The 21,426-nt window shown below is 37.8% G+C and overlaps 1 protein-coding gene across 4 annotated transcripts in view; it reads right to left on the bottom strand.

The window, feature by feature from the left end:
• The window catches only part of LEMD3 (LEM domain containing 3), a 41,425-nt gene extending 19,999 nt beyond the window's left edge, over window positions 1-21,426 (bottom strand). For all 4 annotated transcript variants that reach the window (XR_014951924.1, XR_014951925.1, XM_021547445.4 and 1 more), the window contains exons 1-3: window positions 19,852-21,426; window positions 5,993-6,030; window positions 3,571-3,637 (exon numbers count right to left, since the gene is read on the bottom strand). Coding sequence is in view for 2 of the 4 variants with exons in the window: in XM_021547445.4 (XP_021403120.3) it covers window positions 3,571-3,637; window positions 5,993-6,030; window positions 19,852-21,358 (1,612 nt within the window). In the remaining 2 variants the exon portion in view is untranslated. The remainder of the gene's footprint in view (window positions 1-3,570; window positions 3,638-5,992; window positions 6,031-19,851) is intronic.

The following is a 21,426-nucleotide window of genomic DNA, read 5'->3' as shown; positions in this document are numbered from 1 at the left end:
TCTAATATTTCAAGGAAGACGTAGATTTAGGACAAATCTCTAGCTTATAGCCTGATGTGATATGGCCACCAATACAAACTGCAAGCAGTGTATAAGACATTTGTTCAGTAGGTCTCACGTTTTCAGGTTACTTGCAGCAGAACACTAAAGTGGGGAGCTCAAGAAAAGCAGAAGCAGACCAAGAGTGAGTTAGAATGCCCTATATGCCAAAGACAAATTCAACAGAGCTCAGTAACACTTCACAACACCAGAACTTGCTAAATAGATGTTTAATTACTGGTTGGAAACAGCAGAGTATCAATTACCTGAAAACTAAAGATTAAGGAGAGTGACAGAACAGAGCCTATGACAGCCATCAGGTACAGTAGCTGACACTTGAAATTAGTATTAAGTAACATTAGGTGTTTTGCCAGGATTTTCTTCCAGCCATGGATTTATCAGGAATGAAATTGTTACATATGAAAGCCTAATTCACCCCTGCATCTTCAAGGACCTGTGAAACAAAGGAAACTGTCTAAATCCAATAGACTGTCACACTGAAGAATGTCAAGACAAAAGAAATAGCTACCTAAAAAATCTTTTAACTACAAGAGAGGGTCATACTCATGGGTGGCTGGTTGCTTCTTCTGAATATAGTGTTTAGATTTAATTATTTTGCAAGTCTGTCTGAAAACAGATGTGACCTATTGAAGTCTCTCCAAGAAAGACCAAGATATCCAGTAATTAACATATGCTGAAGTTTCTCTAATTTTAAAAAAGCAGATATTTTGGTTTAGGAAACAGTTTTGGGTACTGACATATATACTGTTTATAAAAAGTTACTGTTTTGAAGAATGGCTAAACTATTCAAGGTAAGAACATGGGAACACAAACTTCAAGGGAGAAGCACTATATGCTCATCTAGCTCTGAGTTCCCGTGAAGCAGAAAATTACTCACTGTAGGTTTAGCAGCCAAGTAATTCTGAGAACAGTGATGCATTAAAGGAAACCTATTTCTATATTGGATAATGAAATAATTTGACAACATATTGGAGGACCACAGTCCAGAACAGGTATCTACAGCTGGAACATGGTATATTAACTCAAAATTAACAAACTTAACACACATTTTCTTCCTTAAAAAAACTTCATGTTCTGTCTTTTAAAATAAAAGCCCCATCATCTGCTCTCCATTTGAAGTTGACAAGGTAAGAAACTAGAGCAGTAAAAATAATAAGTCTGTTTTATTAAACAGTGCTAGAAACCAAATTTTGAGGGGACCATCTTTATGGTAGTCAAGATGTTGAATAAAGCTTAATAGAACAGGCTACTTCAAGTTTCCAGCCTGCCTTTTTAATATTAATAGTTATAACATGAACAAATGATTCATAGCCAAGTATGAAATGAGAGAAACTTTTCCAAGTATGTGACGGAGAGACCTGAAAAGCACCACTTTGAGTAAATCTGTATTCCTTAACTTCTCCTTTGAAGCAGTGTACTGTGCACAAGATCAATACTTAAATCCTGCATCTCCCTTGCAGCTTTCTCTGTTTTATGCTGCTTTTAAACTGCTTCCATATATTGTACCAGGTCTATGGCAATATGGTATTCAAAAATGGATGGCAGACATCTTCCTCTCATATCTTAAGAAACTTGGCATTGAGGAGAATTTCTGTCAAAGTAAAGATGGGTTATGTCCTTCTTCAGACAATGTATGAAAGCTACTCTACTGAGCAACCAGATAATTTCACATTACACCTCCATTCTGGACTACCACTTAACCAGAAAGGATAGTTATATTTTTTGAAAGGAAGCATCTGAAGATCCTTCTGGCAAGAAACAGACTAATAAAGAATAATGCATCTTTGAGACCTGGTGAAGCAAGCAGCTGTCTTGGAGCAATCAAATTCTTCCTCATAAGGCAGACAGCTAAAGATTTGTATATGTTTACATGCTTTGAAGTAAGCCCCAGTTAATAAAAGAAAATTCCATTTCTGTTATGGATGTAGAAATTATGTGCCAAACCTTTTTATCCATGCAAGTACATTGTTTACTGTATGGCACCTAGAGGGCCAGGTGACACACATAACAAGTAGCAAGCTGTTACACTCTTCAAAAGAGAGGGAAGCAGCATGATAGTGATCTAAGCAAGGAAAAGCAACAATCACCTTGAATGCTCAACTATAGTAGGGCCTATGTCAGAAGACAAAGATGGAGACAAAGCTCCATCCTCTTGACAAATCCTCTTGTCAAGAGGATGGAGCTGGGCTCTTCTTGGTGGCACCCAGCAACAGGAGAAGAGGCAACGGGCAGAGACTGACACACATGAAGTTCCACCTGAACATGAGGAAGGATTCTTTACTGTGTGGGTGACTGAGCACTGGAACAGATTGTCCAGAAAGCATGTGAAATCTCCCTTGCTGGAGATGTTCAAGAACCATTTGGATGCAATCCTATGCCATGTGCTGGAGCAAGGAGGTTGGCCTAGATGATCCACTGTGATTCCTTCCAACTTGACCATTCTGGGATTCTCCGATGTAAACAAACCAAAATGTGTGGGGTTTGTCCAAACACCTATTTTATTCACAGCAGACACTGTAAATGGTGTGAAAACAAAATGTTTCTGCATGAAGATAGATTACTGTTGCAATTTAAAAGGTATTATAGAGCTGCTCAAGTTTCTCACTGATTTCTTATACAGCCTTGACATATTACATTGTTGACTTCATATCTGACACAGAGTTGTTTCCACATTTTTTCATGTTTGCAAAATGTCTGTAGCACCTGATAATAATGGAAAAGCCTTCTTGGTAAAACTTGCTGATGCCAAACAAATAGTTGGCACAAAGATCCATAAGACCTCCTGAACATATTATGGGTTAAATATGCAAGGATGATAAAAACAACTTAATAGTCTTGACACAGACTCAGCTGTAACTCTCATTCACCAGATGCCAAAATTATACTCACAGACTTAATTTCACTATTTCCTATGCATGCAGTTTAAAGCTGTATTCCTTACAACTCCGGATAAAACTACCCTACTTTTTACTTTGAATATTCAATAATACTATCCCTAAACACCAAATCTGACACATTATTCTATGCAGCACTTTTCATTACTATACAACTCATATAGTTAAGTTGGACATTTTGCCTAACAAGGCAATCTTGTTCAACCACTACTGTTCACTTTATTGGTAACCGTTTTATCACTGTTGCAAAATATTTTGTTTTCACCACAGTGAATTAACAACCTTTAAGAAATCCACACAGTTTTCTTCACATATAGCAAATTTAATTTAAGCCTTTTAACAAAATGAAATTACTAAAGTATTAAGGCATTGGGTCAAAAACCACACAGGATCACAATATTCAAGACCCTATCTATTAGCAAACATTGCAACAAAAGGTTTGACACTGGTAGAAAAAGACAGTGTAAGTGAACTAGAAACAGGATTTCTGGTTTCCCAAAATGGCTAAATGTTCTAAATGGCTATCAGGGACACAGTTATTGCAAATCACTATCTGAGCATGGACTTTTTGTAGCTGTTGCTATAACATTACATCACAATACTTTTTAAGTGTTACCTGCTACTTGTGCCAATTTATCATGGAGTGCATACAAGCTCTTCATCATGAGACTTATTTCATCTTCCTAGAATGAGAAAAACATATTTATGTTAAAATATGCAGTAGTACAGATGTACTTTTTTTCATTTAGCCCCAAAATCTTCATACACCATGTGGAAAAAACCCAGGGTGTACACATAAAGGTAGAAAGCTGTAACGTCTCACATAATAACAAGGATGCAGGCAATAGATTTTGAATCCAAGTATACACACTACATTGAATTTTCAGATCTTGACTGAAACTAAACTAGATTGTAGCTTGGACTCTGATGGATCTGCCAGTTAAAACCAACAGACTCTCAGCAGTACTTTGATACTACTGAGAGATTACTGAAGTGACTCAAAAGAAGTCTGTTTTGTTCGGGATGGTTTTTTGATAGCTACTGTGTAAAAATAAAAGTTTCATTCTTTATAAATGTGCTGTGACATTTTATACAAGCCATACCAAAGCCTGGTCACATTCCAGCATAAATTGAGAGCAAAGGAAAATTTTTCTTGCCTACCTTCAAACTACCATAATTTAATTTAATTTAAAAAAACAACCAAACCACCCTCACCAAACAAAAAACCAAAACAAAGCACACCAGGAAGCTGTAGACTATCTTGTTGATACTTCCTGCATACACCATAATACAAAAAAGGCTTAATTCCCAAAACAAGCATGAATATGAGATGTCATATAACTGCTACTTACAGGGGAGTTAAATTAATTAATATATCAAGCAATTTTATTTAAATATAACCAGGACCACTTTATATTAGAAGGAAATAATTGAAACTTAGACAAAAAACATGTATACTAAAGACTATTCTGAAATGTTGAAGTTTTATCAAATGGCTACGACTAGAGCCTTCATTCAAGAATACTCAAAAAAGTAATTTTCCAGTGTTATACTCATTTTGAAAAAAAAAACTAACTATATTAGGTTTAATTCCCTGATGCACCAGCACTATTGACATAATTTTAAAATGTGAATAATCCTTTTTTTTTTTTTTTCTGTAAGAAAACTGCTACCAGAAAAGCAAAATACTTCTTTCATTGATCAAACAATGGACAAATTATTTCCCAACAGCACCATCAACAATTACCAGCATCACCTCACCCTATTCTGGTACTACAAAACCATCACTAAAATCAAGTTGATGTAGTTGACACTCTTCAGGAAACTAACTGAACTTATTAACTCACTCTCTGGCCAGAAAACACTGTGAATGGCAGAAGAGGAAAATCAGTCCCACACCACACACACACTACCAGCAGTACTTCAAGTTCCATTTATTTGCCAGTAGCTACACCCATAACTTCACTAACAGCTACAGTGAGATGAACATTATTGAAATATTATTGTGACCATTTTTTGTTCTAATTTACAGCTGGACCACATAAAAGAAAGAACTAAACAGTATAACCTTTGTAACTAACAAAGAATCAATGCAACAAGATTACTATGGAACAGTGCAGTAGAAACAGGAGAAAGTAACATATAGAACAGGTTCTCAGGCTGAGTCCAGTGAACAAAATGCATTTGCTCCACACTAGTAATTTCATTTTGAAAGAATCCCCAGAATCTGCCTCAAGAAATTTTATTTGTTCAAGAGATTCAGAGACATATTCTATCTAAGAAACCAGCCACGGCCACCTGCTTAATACACAATTATTCACTTTCTGAGAGTTCAATCCTAGACACGAAAACCCACCAATCCACCAAACAAAAAAACCAAATCCCACACAGTAAACCAAAAAAATGCCTTCCCAAGTCCCCCACAATTATCTTGCAATACTTGCTTATATATGACTAGCAAATTCAGTTCACTGTGTTTACAATTCAAGTCAGAAGACAGAACCACCTGAACGCAGGCTGCACCACTAATAATAATACAGATAGCTTCAATGACATCTCGAAAATTTTAGCCTGATATTTCAGACAAAAAAGTAAATATAGGAACAAGTAACAGAATGCAATAAAGTGAAAGAGACAAATTTTAAAATCTACTTTAACCCTTGCACTAACCCTATAACACTAAATAAGATCCTTGGGTTTCATGTCAATCATCTCTTATCAGGCTGTGCTTTCGAGGTTGAAAAGCCAAATGGTACCAGTAAGTGAAAAACTGTTAAATTTAGTCTCAATTTGCAACACTTTTCTTTTTACAAGACAAATTATGTACTTTCACTGTAGATGAAGCAACCAGCATGCCACAACCAAACCTAGTAATCCTATTTATATTGCCCAAGATGAAAAAAAATTAAAACATCAGTTACAAGAAATGCATTTATTTCCTGCATTATACTAAAACTGCATCTCTCTGAATAGATCTATAATGTTTTTATACAATCATGTGACAGATTAAAATCTCAATGTTAAGTGGTTTTACTTACTTGTATTTTTTGGAGTTCTTCACTAAAGGGATCCTTTACTGTAGAAAAAAAAAAAAGAAAAAAATTAATTTGTTCTAGGGTCTGAAAAATACTAAAAAGGTATGCCAACATCGTAGCTTTAAGACAACACTGTAATAGTTAAGATAAAAACAAGGTCCATAGTAAGAAAAATAACAGCAACATCTATTAACCTTTGTCCTAAGTCTGCATTTGATAATGCAGTACAGTAGTATTTAGGTTAAACTAGAATTTTGTATGTCAACAAATTTCAGAGCTATTTGCTTACCAACAAAACTGTGCTTGCAATTTGCTGGACTCTTGTTTTAATAACTCAATTGCTTAGAAATAATTTGAAGATTTTACATTTTAGTGGACAATTTAAAAAAAGAAAATCCCTTTTTTACTCACCAATAATACATACAACAAAGCTCTACAATTCAGCATTTTTTTTAACAAGAGTGAGATGACACAATGAGAGCTCATGCACTCCCATACATATAGGTATCCACAAAACATCAAGAGTTACCCACCCTAGAATAGACTGACAATATCTTGATTTCTTATCCACAACCATGCTCAAACTGATCAGTTAATTCAGTTATAAATGGGAAATATAAGAGAAATATGCAGGTCAACCTATTAGATCAAATTCATGCCAGATTTCTCATTTAGGAGAAATGGAGAATACAAAAGAAACTGAAGACCAACTTATAAAACAGGGTTCCCATCCTTAGTCAAATGTGACTGAATATGGGTAAGAAACAAAAAAAAATATTTTCTAAGAAAAAATCTCATTATTTTTAAAATAATGTGATTTTTATTAACTGCATGAACTTCAGTAGCACTCTTGTGAACAAACAAGTGTTGATCTGTTTCACCTTAGTTTTGAAAGGAAGTTTGAAGTAGAAACGATTACCCTTTCTTTGCTCCTGCATGTAGCAATGATGAAATTCACATTCCTACAGTTACAACCAACAAATGACGTATAAAACAGCAGGACAATGAAAACACTTTCTAAATGAAGTAGGCTTGACTCTCTGCAACTTTGAAAACAAGTTTGTCCATGTACCTGAGATCAGAAAAATATTAAGCATATTACCTAGTCAATAAGCCCTTCAGCTTCTTTTGATACAGCAATGGAAAAAAAACCCAAACCAAACCAAATCCACAGAAACACAGGGACTGGTTTTCCAAATACTGTATTCAGATTTAAGATTAATTAAAGCTGATAAAAGCAGATGTTGAAGGCTCTTGCAAACCAAGCCCTACAGCATTTCACAATTTCATTCTATAGGTCCAAATTCACAGCCATTGCTTACTGGATTATCAAGCTACTAATTTTAAAAAGTTCTATGCATTTCATTCATTAACTCAACCAAACACACCCAGCACACTAGATGTTCAATTTTAACAGCCTAAAATAGGATTAAACACCTAGTTTGAGTGTTAGTTATCCAGACAAGGATAATTACAGACTCCAGGGTCAATCCTATTCAGCATACATGAAATTTTGATTGAGTAGTGGTTTTAGATTGGAAGGTGGATACAAACATAAGACACAAGAATGTGTAGATTTCAGTATACCTGACTAACATACTTTAGCACTGATGAAAGTCAAGAAATAAACATATGTAACATTTCCATGCCTGCAAAAACACAAACTGAAAACTGACACCTGAAATTCTAGATATGCTAGGGCAGTCCAGCAATTAAATGGAGGCTATGGTGGTTAGACTTTTCCAGCATCACAATCCCAGTGTAAAATCAATCTCACATTTGGGCAACTTCTTATTTACATAAATTACACCTTGAATTTGTTATGCAAGCCAGATGAGATGTCAATGTTTGCCTCTCCTTCACAAATACATAGTGGTAACAATGACCAAGAATACCAACCACCTCTTCAAATACCTATCACAAATATATAGCAACCTTTAAAACTCCTTATTTTAACTCACACTGTAGGATTTCCATGAAATCCCACTGAAGTCATTGATGGTTATCGTTAACCAAAAACCGAAGTACATTTTATATATGATGCTATTTAGTTTAGCGTGACTAGTGCCTTGAGAGGCAAGTACACAAAATGCAACTGCAGCAATTTATCAGTTGCATATGCAATTACAACTGTTAATCAATCTGCCTTTATTTACCACATAACCTCAATTCATTTGAGTTAATAAGGCCACTCCTTAACCTCTTCAGTAATTCCTCTTATGAATACACCCTTCTTTCTTTTGTCCAGAACCTAATCTCTTACTAAATCCTCCCACATGCTTCAGTCACAGATGCAAAGTTCTCACCTACTCCAACATGCCTAAGGTATTTCAATATATTACATCAGTATTATTGGTTCAAAAGCTTCCTTGACAGTTCTTAGAATATGCAACTATATTTGTAAGAGTGATAAATTCTTATTCTACAAAACTAAACATTAAATTAAGAATAAATTATTAATATAAGATTTTTTTTATCTCAACATATACTTCCAAGGCTCCTCCTCAAAAAGAGTTTGAGATCTCTACCATGCAACAATTGCCAACCTTGAAAATAGTCCATCAAGCTCACACTATAATGGAGTTCAAAGAAAAACTTCCTATCTACTTATGCTACAAAGTGACAACATGTATCCTTGTACCAGAGGAGAGTAATAAAGACTATTCAGCCCTTCCATAACATTCATGCCTTCACTTGATTCATCACTCATACACATTTGAGGGTCCTCTTCCTCCTTGCTATAAAAGCCACCTCTGAACTTTTCTGCAGCTTAAAGCTCCTCCTAACATTTTACGGTGATATTTATAACGGAACCACTGTAATGCCATAATTTTTTCTGAAAGTACAGATAATTTGATTTTATAGATGAAAGAGCAAAAATCCAATGCAACTTTAAGGAGCTGTACAGCTTCAGCTACAGAAACAAGAATGATTGCAATTATTCTGTAAGCAGCTCATTTCTCAGTGTGATAACACAAAGCATCAAATACCAGTCATCAAAAGGATTCAGAGACTGTGCACTATGGCAAGTTAGCAGCTTCTGGAGAAACAAGAATCTTCCTCCCTGCAACTTTTTTCCTCCTCATCCACCAAGCCACAAGCAGACTAACCCCAAAACAAAAGTAGTAAGATTTCAAAAGTCTGTTTTACAAAGATGTGTTCTGCATGCTTTCCATCAGATTTTTTTTTCTTCTTAAAACAAATACATTAGTTGGATAATGTACTGCTACCAGAGTAAGAAACAATAGTAGAAGCACTGCTATCAGAAAACATGATCTCAAAAAGAAGTTTTCAATAATTTTACAACCCAAGAATTTTCAATGCCAGCTAACACATTTGTAACTTTTTCTAAGTCTAGGATCAAGGTCTGAATTGACCCAGCGACATACCATGTATGTGTCAAGAACAATTCCAAAACATTGTCTCTCAGAACTCCTAAACCTTAAAATGCCAGAAAAATACCAAATAAACAAGTTATTGCACAAAACGTTATTCCAGAATCCATATTTCAAACTTCTTAAATAAAATAATCCTGCCTTTATTTTCCTATTTTCAATTATTCAATGCTCAAAACAGATAAGCAATTTTGCATTACCTTCCAGCTTCATATGTCTCCAATTCAGGTAGAAAACACTTCAAACCAGTAGGCTAAATCTCTCTGCTTTGATTTTACAACATCAAATCATACAGCAACTCCTTCTGTACATATCATCTTTGTGTGCTTTGGAAATAGTTTTTGTATTTCTACATAAGTACATCATTACAGTTTGAATACTCCTTGTCTGTGTCAATTTTGAAGAGCAGCATAATGTGCCACAAAGATTAGCAAACTCTACAAATGGCTGAACTTTTCCTTAACAACTAGTCACTTTTTCAACTGGCTCAGTTTAAACCTCTTTTACTGATAGTTTTTCCAACCAAGATAATTTTAATTCATTCTGTTTGTAAGTGATGTAACGATTGATGACATAACCAACAATTTAATATTGTTCACTTCTTTAGACAAAGCCCCCATCAAAAAAATTAAAACAATCATATTTGTGATACACCCTTCAGACACATTTTCTAGCACCTCTGAAAGTAAGTCTTCATTATTTTAGGTAAAAGGGTATGAGCTACCAGAATCTCTCTTAAGAGTTTTCACTACTTAAAAACTAAAAAGCCCAACAAATTACAGCAAAATAACCATCTCCTTTGTTTAACTGTATCACCCTTTCTAGAAAGGTTCAAATCTACTCTTACCTACTTAAATGCTAGTTAGAATAGACCAGAATGTTGAAAGGTGCTCTGCGACTCATGCAAATTTAATTAATATTAAGAAGAGACAAGTATTGTGGGAAAGCTTCTCATCAGTTTCACTAGAATAGTAACATTAGTTTCATTCTAGTACTCATGTTAGTGATCAGAAAGCCTAGAAATTATAAAAGCTGTCAGTTCTTAAAAATATTTAAGTAAATATTTTTTAGTAACAGTATTTGCACACATGCTCTTTTGCATTACATTACAAAACATAGAAGAAACAGCTGTCTCTGTTCTATTAGGGAAAATGGCCCAAAAAGTGCATTTGTCATGCACTGTAAAAATTAGATTAAAATCACATACACAGAGTATTCACTACAGGCTGCTGTGTATACATAGGAAACAAAAACCCCACCACTGTTCTTATGAGCAGTTGCAAAACATTAGACTTCAGACACATACCAGCATTTTACTATGGGTTAGAATAGGCTTCTGAAATAGCTCTTCTGCATTCTTCTGCACCTCTCCCAAATATTTTAGCTCCTTACATTTTATAAGGTCAAAAAATACCCACCACTTCAACAAATGAACACAAATTTAGAAAAAAGGAGACACTCTATCTTGAAAGCATAACACATTTTATGTCAAACTAAGAAGTGTTCTGCTTTCCTCAAACTCCAAAGTTCAAAGTGGAAAGTAAACTAATAAAGCAAGTGTTATTGAAACACAGAAGGTTTAAAAATCAATGGGAAGTTGCAATTAAATATTGAATCTACTGTCATTCTGCCAAGGGGCCCGGTTTTGATAGAAATATCTTGTGATTTCGTATAAGTAGTAAGGATTTCTGTCTTGAAGAGTTTCCAAAATAAAAACAAAGTTATAACCTCTTCTCCCAGACAGACTTCAGTTACAAAGTACTAGTAATAGTATCAACAGTTTACAACATCCAAAGGTAACATTCAATCACGATTACAAAGTCAAGATACAGATCACAGGAATTTTTCATTTTAAAAACTGCAGTTCTGTTGTGCCTCTGTCCTTTTAATCATTCAGCACACATTGGTGTATCAGTGCTTCTACACTAAGAGCAGCAGTACTGCTGAACAATATATTTACAAAGCCTGAACACAACAGCAGAACTCTGAAAATAGGTGCTCTATTCAAGACATACAGAGCTAGTTGCTAGCAGGTTTCTTGGCATGACAAAGATGAGCATTCGCTGAGGAAACAGCAGTCAGTTTACAGCAAGTATACATATGAGTTAAGAGAAGAAAAACTGCTCACCACATACCATAGAAGTTCGAAGGGCTCAAAATCAGGACGAGCTCAGCAGTAATGCACAACATAACACTTGACTGGACATGCATAACATCAGGCAATATTGAGTTACAGCCATTTTTACTCCCCTGGACTAAGACTGAAGAGCTGGCTAACCTTACAGGCTGTCTACCATAGCAACTACTTTTGCTTGACAATTTGTTTGATTAATCTACCTGGCTGAAATAAAAATTATCCAAAGGGAACACTGAACTAACATACCATTATCCTTTACTCATATTAAGAGTCTGCTTGAACTAAGACTGAACTTGAACTCATGTTATCATCGTTTATTAATTAAATAGGTTATGCCTATAGTTAAAAGGTCACATCAATCAGCTTGTGGATTAAGGTGGTGAATCTTCTAGCAGTACTGTGCGCACTTCTGACCCTGGCATTTAGTGAGGAGGAAAAAGCCAAGAAAAACCAAAACCTTTCTTGGCAAGAAATTCACCTGCCATACAGAAACAGGAAAAAAAGAAGACGGAAAGGAAGTACAAGTGAGTCTTACCAAGATCTCAAACACTAGGGGCAATAAAACTGTACCACACCTTTGGCACATGAGAACTCTGTAGTATGTAGGTCAATACATAGTAGCATAAAACTCTGTGCTTGAACTATGAAAAAAAAGTTTACAGAACAAGATCCTAACTCTCTTTCCTCAAACCATGTATCTCATGCCAAAGGGAGCTGGCCATATAGTTAGTCTGATCCCAAGGCTTGTGTAAGCAACTCGGTACATTCCCATTTTCTGAATGGCAAAGGATATCACATGCTAACTCATTCACTTACAGAAGGAATAGGCAGACCCTATTTGGCCTTAGGTCCTCAATTACCAGGAAAGCTCCTTCCCAGGGCTTCTACTTTAATGTCATTTTCCTCCAGTCTCCTCTCCCTCAAAAGGAATCACTTTAATACAATGCATCCTACACAGTAGAATAAAATAAGTGGATTTAACTCCTTATGCTTTTTCTTCCCTCCCACTTCATGTGCATTTGTGCTCAATCTGCCCATTTTTGTTGTTAGTTCAATAAGCAGGACCTTAAGCTGAAGGTCAAAAGAAAAAAAAAAAGTGTTAAAAGTTATAAATAAAAAGCCACTGCACAATTCTGAAGTATTCCAGCACATCCACGCTCAATGTAAACAACTGAAAACTACATAGCCTACAGTGTTTCTGCAGGGAGTATCACATCTGATGGAAGTAAAACTTAACAGGCATTGATCATAATACACCTAGGCTTATCAAATCAAACGGTGCATACGTACCTGCCCATTCTGAATGAATGACCTCTCAGGAGTACTCAAAGATTGGTATTTCTCTACTCCTAGTTCAAAGGGCACTGTACAAACAGTACAGCAGTATAGCTCTCTTAAGATGTTCTCAACACTCCCTGTTTAGTTTTTTTTTTTCTGGGTTTATATAAAAATGAGCATGCATTTATTATTATATGCAAAAGACAAAGTACCCAAACATGAACATATCCTTTAAACACAGCTCAGATTCCCTATTTCCCATAGTGCTTTTGCAGACACTTATCGCCACACTTGCTTTTACATAAGCAGATGTAAAAGCATAAGTACTTCTCATGCTTACAAATAAGAAAATTTGATCTCTTCCTCTGCAAAAAGAATTCACCTCTGCAAAATGTCAGCCATAACAGCACATCTCCTCCAGCAAGCTATGCCCAACAGGCACCACATTTACCTGTTTCACAGTTAACACACACCTACTCTCACACTCCACAGCAGAATGTAAACACAAGTAGAAGAGAAAAACCACACTAAATAACACTGTGGGAAGTACAGCACAGTAGGACTCAACATTGAACATTATAAACTCTAGCAAGCCTTCCAACACAGAAAGAACATACATGAGATCAGCTTTAAGATGTGCAGTGGTTCTTCAATTTATCCCTACACACATCAGTATGCCTCTTTCCATCAATACCACTGGCCCTTTCAACAAGTTTTTCTGTATCAGAATGACTCAGTGGGCAGAAGCTACTAAGGCTACCTCTGATCAAGACCTGAGCTAAACCATATCCTTATTTATTATAATCACAACAAAGGAACAGTCACCTACTTCCACAAATCTGTATCTACCCGGTGAAAAAGAAGTAGCCAAGAACAGACAAGACAAAGATAGTACTAATGAAGTTCTTCACAAACATGGGATTCTCCCAAAAAAAAACTTCTCGTTTTAATATACTTTGATATCACAGTCACTGACCAGTAAACTTATTCCCCTCAACCTAACGCAAATCACAACAGCCAACTAATTTTAGCAGAGAATAAACAAGAGCTATAAAGGTGAAAGGAATATATAGCTCATGAATACAACACTCTGTGATTCTCCACGGCATTTGAATAGCACTTTCATCAACAAAAAACACCGTATTTGCTTAATTTACTTGCCTAAGCTTTTTAGTGAAACAACTTTCTCAAGCAGCAGTTCTGGCCTGTTCAAATGTTCATACTGTTACTAAAGCAGAAATCTAGAAACTTGACAGGGATCAGTTTGGTACAACTCTACAATTCCTGCTAGCTTAGCTGGGTAAGCAGTCAAGCTAAAATTTGCAACCTACTATTCTCAGATGAAACACAGATCTCAAAAGGATTTAAATGTAAATGATTTTTAGAAACACAACTGCATCCTAGAGATAGGAGGACTGCAGGCCCAATTCTCCTCCTGTACTGGGATAATTACAGATTATGAAGCAGTGCAAAGTAGGGCTCCTACAATGCGAAATTTAAGTCCTTGTGTATCATGGGCTCTTGTTTAAAATATTTCCACTGCATCCATTATCACTCTATGCATCTGTCCTAAGCAGAAAGATATAAATTGCATTTGATAGTATTAGAGTTGACTGAGGTTCTTAACAAATAAAAAAAGTCTGCTTTTTGCTTTCACACCTTTCTAGTCTCTAGTGCTTTTTAAATTATAAAAGTTGCAACCAGATCTCCTTTCAGATTCTGGGTAACTTTCTCACATCAGAAATGAAATTTGCTTTTGAGAAAACTATGCACTGTAGAATGCAGTGCAAACTTTTGATTACCTTTTGATAGCTAATGAAAACATATTTACTCCTGTAAAGAGTAAAGAAGAGAGCTCTTCTGCATCCCCGCTCCCCAGGCAAGTAATTCTAGTTCAGATTTTCCACTATTTATTTCAAAAAACCACATAACTTCCAACATTAACTTTGAAAAAATGTCATCATGAGAATCTACAGTAATGGCATAAGGAATGTTTTGTGTACATCTGCAAACAGTAGCATATTTCAGCACATGAATGGAAAGTAGTTACAAAAATTCTGAACAAAGTATCAATTACCACTATCCCCCTAAAACACAAATTCTGATTTTCCATCATTTTTGTTTCAAACATGGCTGAGCAATTTTCTTATTTATACTTTATACTCCAGATTTATTACAAAGATAAATAGACTGTTTATAATCCTTTTGGAAGGACTTGAAGCTGTCAGCTGAGCTATTTTGTGCTACATGGCGATTACTTACACTTTCCTAGATGAAAGTCACTACATACTAATTATTCTATAACTTTCCTAGATAAAAGGCCAAATTATTCCTCATTTTAAAGAACAATTTCTGACATACCATAAGGAAGACGGTAGTTTAGAATTGTCAAGAATCCTAAGGAAATCTAACTATTCTGCCTGGCTTTACCTTATGAAGGCAGCCTAGTGATTCTTTTTGTTTGATCTACTGATCTTGATCCAAAACTCATCAAACCACAGAATTGAGATTGCTACAGCAGAGATTAGTCTTTAAGAAAAAGTCCAGGATTTTCTTTTATAACACCTAGTTGAGAAATACTTGCTAACTAGGATTTAAAGCAATATACAGAAAATGAAATAGCAACATGCTAATATTTCAATAGAAGTTATTATATTGTCAAATACAATAGAAGTTATTATATTGTCAAAGCAAAGCATAAGCAATGTTAATAGGCACACAATATGGAAACACTGCAAATCTTTTCATTTTTCTCCCTCCCTTTATTATGTCCTCTTCTATAAATACTTCTCATCCACAACTAATTTTCTTCCATTAAAACCAACACTGTAAAGAATGCAGACTCTTCTGAGAAGGTGATCTTAGAAGGCAAGTAAATTTTTAACAGTTATCTGTGAAATACCACAGCACTTCAACAGTAATTTGCGGGCCTGTGACCTTAACAGTCATCACCTTGTCTTTTATACAGCAAGTCTAACTCCTTAGCAATTAAATTCCCTGCATAAAATTCCATAGAAGTTTTAACACCTGAGAGATTTAGCCTCAAGAACAAAGGAACATCAATACCATTGAATTAAACTCTTAGAATTGTGATTTGCATAAGCTTACACTTGCAATATACACAATTGTTAAGTCTCTCTGAATTAGCATTTCAAAAACACAAGTTGTAGTAAATATAAGGATTATCCTCCTATCAATTGTTTTGTAACTTTATAGAAAGACCAAAATTACTAGCAACAGATGTCACTTTAAAAAGCCTCTTCTTATAAGAAAGTAAGATTTTAAACAAGACCTACCTGAAACTTTAAAGATTAGGTTTTTTGTTGTGGTGGTTTTGTTCTGTTTTGTTTTTTTCTTTCATCACTTCAACTGCTTGCTTCCCAGACAAAGTACTGGAGCAGAAATGGTAGAAGTAACCTAAATACAACCTATTTCAGATTACAGACTTCAACAGCATCTGTACCAGCGGCCACATCTTTCAGAAAGAAAGTGAACCAGATCTGAAAGCAACATCAACGCATCTGATACAGTTATCAATTTTTCATTTAAAATAATTTTAGAATTAACTTCCAGGAACAGCCACTTAAGATGCTCAGAGTAACATCACAAAAGCACAGGAGATGGAAGAGATACACACACACACCTCTTCAGGGTTTGAAGAACCTAGGAAGTAGACTGAAGTGTACCATTTTCCTGACAAAATACTATACTGGCTTGGCAAGAAGTTGATATAATCCCATGGTATTTTGAAGGTAGGTGCAAACAAAACATGCTTTACAGCCAGAGCAAAATGAACAAGGTTACCAGCACCAAGCCCAAACTGTTCTTTTTCAACTGCAGCACTGTCAGAGATAGCAAGCACAACATGCACTAGCATTAGCTGAGTCTTTTATGTGAGCTTGAAGACCAGTTCATTTCAGTGGGTTTAAGGAAAACTCCATATATATTTTAGACAGCAAAATGCATAAAAAACTTATTTCAGGTGACATTTATAGCTTAGATACAGAAGAATTAGCCCAGTTCTGATTTGTCTTTGAACATTTTATGCTACATGTGAAAAAACTAAAACATTTCATGGCTATTTCAGAACACTGAATAAGAAATCGTTTGAACACTATGCACAGTGTAAATGACAAGTCTCTCAAGTGAAATACTCTGCTCACCCCTTCTCATTTATATTACTCCTAGCCTAAATTCAACTCCAGCACCTAGCTTTAAGCCTCCTTCTCATTAGACACACCTCCCCTGTTCTTAGATTGACAAATATTTAAGTGTTGAGTGTACCTTGTGATTAATATTTTTCAATGCCACAAACGTACGATTGTCTTACTTTGATTGCATTTAATTTTAGGCAATTAACTATTAAGAAAACCAACATTAAGCTCACTGTGCATCATTCCCTGCAAATTTAAAATTAAGAAGCCATGAAATATACAAATAACTGTCTTTATTGCTTTATCACAGTAAGCTTGATAATAAGATGCATATATTGCAACTCTGCTCGACCCCACAAGTTTTTATGACATGGATTGGAGTTTAAAATAGCTGTCTTTTTTCCACAATCAAATCACTCTCACCCAACATAATCTAACCTACAACCACCTAAAAGACAGAAAAATCTCAGTATCTAATTACCTAAATGACAATGTTATTTTTAAGATATACTATTATTTTTAATTTAAAAGTATCAATCATTTCTGCTTCTACAAAAAAAAAAAAACAGATAATACACCCATATAAGCGTAAGAGTCAAAGGACTCACTTGGATGACGTTTAAGCTTAGGAAGCATATAATAGAAGACAGGGTTCTCTCCCTTTTCAGTAAAAATCAGTCTTCATTAGCCTGTCTTGTCTGTTCTACAGACCCATTATGTTTTTGTTCCATATGCTGATTTGAGAAGAATTTAGTAAGCACGTGCTAAACATATGGGCAAGGTAAGTCCCTGCTCATCCCCGCATTACTTAAAAGAAGTGGCCCGCTCCTCTTCCTATCAAAGGAGCTAGCCACAAAACCTGCTGTTTGCTTCTGCCAAAGGACACTATTCCCCGTTCCCATTTGTTATGTTGCAGCAGAGCCGGGGGCTGTGAGGAAGTAGCACAGATGAAATACCAGTGCCATTGCCAGACCAATTCCTCAGGAAACCTACTTTTGAGAGTTCCACTGAAAGGAGAGCAAGTAAGAACAGGCCAAGAACTGGTTTACTTAACTACCAAGCAACACCAGAGCACTCACTAGATAGCCTAACCTAAGCAAGGTCCTCTTAAGAAGACCAGGATTTTTCCTGTGTAACAGTTCCAGCTGGGTTAACTTTTTAAGAGCAATATACTCAACACAGTCATCCCACATGCTCTATAGGAATGTTCACACATTCAAAAATAAATTTTCTTTTAATAAAGAAAAAAATCCACTCTGAACTTTAAGAACTATTGCTATCTGCATTGCTGAAACATTCAGTTTTTATCAAAGAGGATAACAAGCCAGTTTTAACTCAACTACTGAATTTGGCAGTTTACCCCAGTAGGCTGACAGATCTTCTCCAGTTAAAATCATATTTCAAGACTAAAAGAAGCATATAAAAATGCTAGTACAAGAATACAGCTTATCCGTACATAACAAAATGTAGGCATGTCTCTTAACAGTTATGGCCAGAAGGTAACAGAGTATGAGTCCCAACAGTCACACTATACTGTAACTAATTATAGCCCACCTGTGTACGTTAACAGCCAGCTCAAAAAACAAGACTGAACAATACTTAAAAGCCACGTGGACCATTGCAATGAAACCACTGCAAGTCCCCAAGTCCTTGCTGCTATGGTCCTTCCTCAACACCAACAGTTTTACTTGCCCCCTCCCCCTCCAAAGAGCACAAAACAGAACTAAAAATTATTCTACTACCCTAATGTCATGAACGACGTTCAAAAAGAAATAGAAAAAAAGCCAGCCAGCCCACACTGCTGCCCTGGGACATCTAGCAGATGCCAAGATAACAGTCAGATCATTCCCTACAAGGAATGTATACATGTCCACAAATGAGTACATAAATCCTCTGCTCTATAAAAAAATATACACACTTGCATACACCCCACACACCATCCTCAATCATTTCAAGAAAAGTGCAAGTTGCCAAGAACCTTCTAATGTTCTTACATCCCAAAAACAGATTTTTGCATAATTTCTTACCCTGAGCAATGAAAAATCAAGACAGCAATAGGATGATTTTTCTTTCTGATGTTAGAATCTCCACTGTCCATTTCAAAACAGCCAAGAACTGAATTAACATGAATCACCACCCTGAGGTGGTATGTTTCCATTTTTGTATTCTTCATTAATAGAAAATGATAGTTTTTAAATCAATTCCAAGAAGTTACTTCCATATATTACAGTTCTCAAATAATTCAGTATCAAAAAAAAAGAAAATTAACGCTCTGAAATTCAGACTAAAGTATAGCAGTATTCCATGTATAAACGTTATTATCAACTAAATTTAGAAGGAAGCAATTATTAGAAAACAATACACAATAGGTCAAGTATTCACTACACAGAGTTTGTCATAGTGCGCAACATCATTTCAACCTAGGATCTTTTTCAAGCCTCAGCACACATGAATGAAAACAACCTGCTTTATTACCAAACAGCTACAGTCAAATCCTAGCCCTGCAGGAATCCCAGGTATCTAATTGTGCACACTTACTCCTGTGAGATTAACACAAAGCCTTAGTCAATTCTCTATTAACCATACTCCTGCTAAATCGAACAAACCCACAGAACTGTTCTGGGAAGAAACCTTGCTAGAAAACAAGGTATCAACAGATTACAGCAGGGAATGCTGGGATTTAAGTTTATCCTCAACTATCTTGCAAGCTTATTACACTAGCTTACAAAGCACATACATAAGGAAAGACAATTTCTCTGTGCAGCATCCTCTAAAGAGAGACTATAATAAGGTGGAACCCAGAACTGCACAGTAAGGGATGTCTGGGAACGCAAAGGTGTATTAACAGTTGTTACATCCAGATGCAGAAACTGCTCTTACCCTTCACCTAATACTTACTGTTGGCTCCCACATCCTCAGCTACTCCAGAACCTCTCATTCTCAGGTATGTGAATCCCAGTATCAGAAAGAACAAGCATGCAGCAGTTAAGAGGAACATGGACAGGTAATGTGCACTGAAGCCTCCAGTGGTGGATACCTCCTCTCTTTTGAACTGTTGGAGAAGCTCCTCCTCGGGCTCGGAGAGATTCTTCTTGTAGGTGTTTTTCAGGTAGGTATGATTTGAACCCGTATGATTGGAGTGGTTGAGTCTAAGGGAGGAGGTGGTTCCACCCGGGGGAAGGCTATTAGTAGATGAATAGATCCTGGATTCAACATTACAGCTACCAGGAGCACCGCTGAGAACGTGATTATTGGTCGATTTCCTAATGGTGCCTGGAGGGTCAGTGATTTTACCGCTGTCCACGTCCGTGAGCGGTGGTGGCAACAATACTGATGGGGATTTCTTGGATAGGCCAATGCGGTATCTTGGGCTGGAAGGACTAGAGTCCAGATTTTCACATCCTCCTCCTCTTCCCCCCCCCACTGCCGCCTCCTCATCCTCCTCCTGATTTCTGCCCCTGTCTAGACTGCCGGCAGCAGCCGCCCCCGCCGCCCTGTCATTCGTTACGAGCACACCAGCACCGCAGCCTCCGCCAGCCTTTTCTTGGCCCGTCTCCATCACGCCAGCGCCGGCTGCAGCGCATTTGCTTGTTATGAATGGAGCAGGCGACTTGCTGAGGCTCCGTCTGGGCCGGCGAACTGCAGACTCCTCCTGCTGCTTGGCCCTCGCCCCCGCCGCCTCCTCCTCCTCCGAGTCCGAGTACTTGTCCCTGCTGTCTCCGTACGAGAGGAGCCGGTTCCCGTTCACGGTCCGGTTCTTCCACCGCGGGTGCTCACTCTCCTTTTCCTCCTCCTCTTCGTCGTCGTCATCCTCCTCGCCGTCCTCGGGCTCCCTCCCGCCCTGAGTCGCCGCCGGTCTCCTGGCCGCCGCCCCCCACCAGGCGCTGGGCTTCCGCCGGGCCGCCTCCTCCGAGGGGGAGCTGCTGCTCACGCCGCAGGCGCCGTGGGGGGCGGCGGGCCTGAGGCCGCGGAAGAGGGGCGCAGCGCGCTCCCTCCTGCCGCCGGCCTGGCTCCGGGGGCTGCTCTCCACGTCCGACTCGTCCGAGCTGAAGCCCAGCAGCACTTTGCCGCTCCCGGCGGGGCGTGCGGCGCGGCCCCGGCCGCCTCCGGCGGCAGCTCCGAGGAGGAAGGGGTGCTCGGCGCCGGCCAGCCGCGCTCCCGGGGCCGCCCGCCCGGGGCCGCCGCCTCCGCCCAGCGCCGCTCCGGCTCCCGTGTTATTGTTGTTGCTGTTCCGGGTCTTGTTGGCGCCGCTGCCGCGGGCCCCGGCCCGTTCATCCTCGCGCAGCTTTTTCAGCTTCTTCAGGTAGACGGGCCGGGTGCTCTCGGTGACCGGCCCCGGGGAGAAGCCGAAGCGCCTCAGCTCCGAGAAGAGCTCCTCGTCCGTGAGCTGCGCGGCCGTCGCCATTTTCCGCTCCCCGCCGCCGCCGCGGCGCTTCCGACCCACGCGCCGCGCCGCGCTCCCCGCCGGAACTG

Source organism: Lonchura striata, chromosome 1A (genome assembly GCF_050655825.1).
Source record: "Lonchura striata isolate lonStrDom1 chromosome 1A, ASM5065582v1, whole genome shotgun sequence".
Taxonomy (NCBI): Eukaryota; Metazoa; Chordata; class Aves; order Passeriformes; family Estrildidae; genus Lonchura; species Lonchura striata.
This window is presented reverse-complemented; position numbering and strand designations above follow the sequence as displayed.